General features: G+C 65.3%; 1 protein-coding gene across 1 annotated transcript; it reads right to left on the bottom strand.

The window, feature by feature from the left end:
• Nucleotides 1–202: 202 nt before the first annotated feature.
• On the bottom strand, nucleotides 203–2,485 carry AEN (apoptosis enhancing nuclease). Its single transcript, XM_010212218.2, has 3 exons — nucleotides 1,940–2,485; nucleotides 1,064–1,264; nucleotides 203–791 (listed from the first exon to the last, which is right to left on the bottom strand). Exons 1-3 carry the CDS (start codon nucleotides 2,483–2,485, stop codon nucleotides 600–602), a joined length of 939 nt encoding a protein of 312 aa, XP_010210520.2. The 3' UTR covers nucleotides 203–599.
• Between the last annotated feature and the right edge of the window lie 1,750 nt (nucleotides 2,486–4,235).

The raw sequence follows: 4,235 nt of genomic DNA, 5'->3' as shown, positions 1-4,235 counted from the left end.
CTGGCAGCAGGGAGCTGCCGCAGGATGCGGCTCTGCCTCCTTCTCCTCCCAAGGGATGCTCAAGGCTCCCTGCCACCAAGTCTGCAGCCTGTCACAGCCGGTGCCCCGAGAGAGGGGCTGGCACAGGAGAGACGGGCTGCACAGCATCCCACCATGCCCAGAGGCCGGGGTGCTCTGTCCTGCCTGATCCGGGCTGGGGGGGTGGCGGGGTAACACACCACAAAGTGCAAGGAAGGGAACCCCCCCACACACAGCCCTTCCCCTTGGAGCACTCGGGGAAGGCTCCAGAAGGCCAAAAGCCATGAGTGTTTCCAAGTGCGATTGTTTTTCCATCAGCAAATGCTCCCACCGAGCTGGCAGCGCCAAGACATCACGCACCCTCGGCACTGCCACCTGCACTTCCCTCAGCACGGGCTGGCGACGGCAGCAACCGTGTCACCGTCCACCCTGGGACATTGCAGCTGGGCAGGGCATTTGGGGTGCAAGCCCTGTGGGAGGGCAGCACCCCACAGACCACGCCGTGGGCGCCAGCAGCCACCTCTGCTCTTCGTGGCTGAAGGCACCAGGATGTCTGGAAGCCGCAGAGAAGCTGTCGCCCCTCACAGGCCGTCGGCGTTCAGGTCTGCGGGCCAGTACCGGTCGTCCATGTACTGGGCACTGTCTGCGACAGGGCTGGGGGACCTGGGGGGCAGGCTGGTGGCCAGCTCCTCTTCCCACTCCACCTCCACCAGCCTGTAGAGCTCCATGGTCGTCTGCGCATCCTCCACTGACGAGTGCCCTTTGCAGCCGACCTGAGAGCAAAGGGGAGAAGGTCCTATTAGGAGGAGGGGCTGAAAGAGTCCTACAGCCATGCCGTTTGCTTGCTCATAAGGACAAATTCTGGGGGGCTCGGAGACAGCAAGGGTCAGATCCAGCCTTACACAGGCCTGGATGTCTGCGCTTCTCTGGGGGTTCCCTGCTTCACTGAGGGGCTGAATGGCAGCTCAGCTAGAGGAGCTGCTCCCCCAGCTTGACTACGGACTGATGGGATCATGACTGCAGGGTCAGGGAGGCTGGTGCTCACCTGGATCTTTTTGTGGAGCAGATGCTTGGCCAAGCTCTTCAGAGACGCATTGGCTTTGACAGGTATTCCTGCCTTCTGGTTCAGCAAAGGGATGCGGCTGGTGTCTCGGGTCCTGTCTTTCGGATGGAAGTACTTGAGAGCTTGGAAGTCATTGTGGATGGCGTGTCCTACCACAATCTTGTCTTTCAAGATCTTCAGGATCTGAAAGTGTCAGACGAGGTTAGACAGGTAGTGCAGCAAAAGAAACACAGAATAAGTATAAAATAAACCATTGGCATTACATTTCTTTGGTTTTAGTCTCTTGGGTCCCAGTAGTGAGTGGTAACCAGTTGGTCCCATTACAGGGTGTAACTCAAGTCCAGGGCAGCACAAGGCAGGTACGCAGTGCAAACTAGAGCTAGAGCAAACCAGCCTGGCTTGGACAAGGCTTAGGTGGCTCCTCCTTTTGTGCTTATGTCTCTACACCAGAGCAGCTCAGCACGGGTCCCCTCATACCCCAGTTTGTGGCTGGCAGATTCCACGCAGCCCAGTTACAGCAGAGCATCACTGGCAGCATTTCTAAATCCCTCCCCAGGCACAGGCCTGCTGGAGGGGCTCCTGCTGCTTGCCTAGGGCTTGTTTGCAGGAGTTCAGAGCCTCTCTGCCAAAGTCCTGGGTGAGCGGCAGCAGATACAAGCTAAGCAGCACCATTTTTATGATAAAAGCCCCCCAAGAGAAGGGCCAAGAAGAGGTGTTGTTGTGGCTAGGGACACACTATGGGCTTCTCTGAATCCTGGCAAAACGTGACAGTCATGCCAAGAAGGAATGGGGCAAATTCCCAGTCAGGGCTGTCGAGTTGACCCCCTCCCACCCTGGGGCCGCACGTCCCCGTGTCACCTCCGCCTGGGCAGCCCTGAAGGGAATGGCGCTCTTCATGTGCCGCCTGGTGATCCCGCTCCAGCGCGTCCGGTAGTCTGCGACGGGCAGCTCGGGCCGCACGTACTTGTCGTAGACGACGTCGCCCTCGTAGTTGACCACGGAGCAGCGCGCCAGCTCGCTGCGCCTGCCGCCGGGGCCGGTGCCCACCATCTCGCAGTCGATGGCCACGTACTTGGCCGGGCGCCGCAGGGACGGGGCCGCGCGCGCCGGTGCCGAGCGCTCCGGGGAGGCGCGCGGGGACAGGCCGAGGGGCTGCTCGGCCCTGCCGGCCCTGCCGCGCTGCGGCTCGGCGCCCCGGGGGCCCTGGCGCCGGCGGGGCCGCAGCAGCCCCCGGCGCTCCAGCAGCGCGCGGCGCTCCAGGAAGCGCTGGTGCCGCCGGCTCCGCTTCTTGCCGCGGCCCGGGGGGCCGGGGCCGCCCCCCGCCGCAGCGGGGCCCTGGGGGCCCGGCACGGAGAGCACCGGGGGGGCCCCACGAGGTGTCACGCGTCCCTTGCCGGGAGCCATCCCTGCCGGGCGGGACGGCGTCAGCCCGCGCTGCCCCCCGGGCCAGGGAAAGGGGGCACTGCCGCCCCCAGCCCGGCCCCTGCCCGCCCGCAGCCCGGCCCCAGGCCGCTGGGAGCCGCATTACCGCCCCCAGCGCCCCTGCCTGCCCCATTAGCGCGCCCGGGCCCCATACCCGGCTGCCAGCCCCCTGCCCGCCCCATTAACGCCCCCAGGCCCCATACCCGGCTGCCAGCCTGCCCGCCCGCCCCATACCCGGCCCGCGGCCCCCTGCCCGCCCCATACCCAGCCCGCGGCCCCCTGCCTGCCCGCCCGCCCGCCCGCCCGTCCGTCCCAGGCCCAGCCCCCAGCTCCCTGCCCGCCCCATACCCGGTTCCCAGTTCCCGGTTCCCGGCCCCCCGCGCTCACCGGCCCGGCTCGGCGCGGCCCCCACGTGTCTCCCCGGAAGCCGCGTCCCGCACATGCCCGGGCACGTCCCGCCGCGGCCCCGCCCCCGAGCGCTCCCATTGGCCGCGTCTGGGACTAGATTTGCATAAAGGAGGCGGGGCGCTCTCTCGGGCTGTAACGCGAGCCCTCCCCTTTAAGGCCACCCTCCCCTATAGGGCCGCCTTATCCTCCCCTCCTCTTCCCTTCCCTATAGGGCCCCTCTCGCCTCCGCGCGTGGGTCCCGGACCCTCCTCCCTGCACGAGCCGCGGGGCAGGAGGCTGTGCCCCTGCTGTGTTGCAGGAGTGCTCCCTGCAACAGCCCTCGCTATAGGGATTGTCTCATAGGGACCCTCGCTATAGGGCTCCCCTTGGTTGGATCTGTGGGGAGGGATGGAGGAGACGTAGCTGGGGGTATCTCGGAAGCCTTCAGGGTGGGTCCCGTTCCGTCATGAGGGAAGCGCCCGCCCTGTCCCCGTGTCCCGGCTCCTTCCCGCGGGCGCGCAGGTGTCGGTCGGGCTTCAGACCGGCCTCGCGGTGCTTCCCGCCTCGGTGCTCACGGAAGCAGCGGCCCAGGTGGTCAGAAGCAGCTGTGGGGCGGCCGTGGGCGCCGCGGGGCCGGGCCGGGCGCGCGTGGCCGCACGGGCCGGGCGCCCTAGGGCAGACTGTGACTTGTTGTGGTGAGACCAGCCAAACAACAACAAAATCACTAGTCTTCCACAGGGCGCCCGGCAGCAAGGCCCTCCTCTCCTGGCACCTTGTCCCTGGCATGGACAGAGCCGCTGGGGCCCCGTCTGGACCCGTCGTGCCCGGTTCCCAAGCGGATGGGCCGAGCACGGCCCCGGGGCTGGCGTCGCACGTGTCCCCCCGTGCCAAGCGTGCAGGCCGAGCGCTGCTGTGGTCACCGTTTCCCCTTAACCCACCCGTGTAGAATTAAATAATTGCCCCTCAATTCAGTTTTACCTCAGTCTTTTCCATTTTTCTTCTGGCTGGCAAACTTCTGGGTCTGGAAGGGGCCTCACGGATACGACGGCCCTTCCTCAGGCTGAAATGATGCAAGTGCAAAGTGAAAAGACACTTTCCCTGCCCCTTGGCTCCTGCTCAGCAGCAGCCAGCGGGTTCGTAGCATTTTGTGGCCTTTCCACGGAGCTGCCTGTCTCCAGTATGGCGGGGAAAGTGGAGGGCGGCACCGGGAAGGTTGCGCCAGGTTTTCCAATGAGCAGAGCCCCTCAGGTTCCTGTTAACAGGGGCTTGTGCTGCCCAGGGTGTTTCTGACCCATGGGCAAGACAGTGATTTGAGTGCAATCATGGTCCTCCTGAATGGGGTTTC

The sequence above is a fragment of the Tinamus guttatus genome, unplaced genomic scaffold (genome assembly GCF_059628265.1).
Source record: "Tinamus guttatus ecotype Peru unplaced genomic scaffold, ASM5962826v1 Tinamus_guttatus_pri_ptg000004l, whole genome shotgun sequence".
In the NCBI taxonomy this organism is placed as follows: Eukaryota; Metazoa; Chordata; class Aves; order Tinamiformes; family Tinamidae; genus Tinamus; species Tinamus guttatus.
Note: the sequence above shows the minus strand (reverse complement) of the source record. Positions and strands in the feature narration are given on the sequence as shown.

Coding starts and splice junctions, on each gene's coding strand:
- AEN (XM_010212218.2), bottom strand. CDS start 2,485: ATGGCTCCCGGCAAGGGACGCGTGACACCTCGTGGGGCCCCCCCGGTG. Junction 1,265..1,939: donor TCAGGGCTGCCCAGGCGGAG/GTGACACGGGGA, acceptor TGACACTTTCAG/ATCCTGAAGATCTTGAAAGA. Junction 792..1,063: donor TGCTCCACAAAAAGATCCAG/GTGAGCACCAGC, acceptor CTTTGCTCTCAG/GTCGGCTGCAAAGGGCACTC.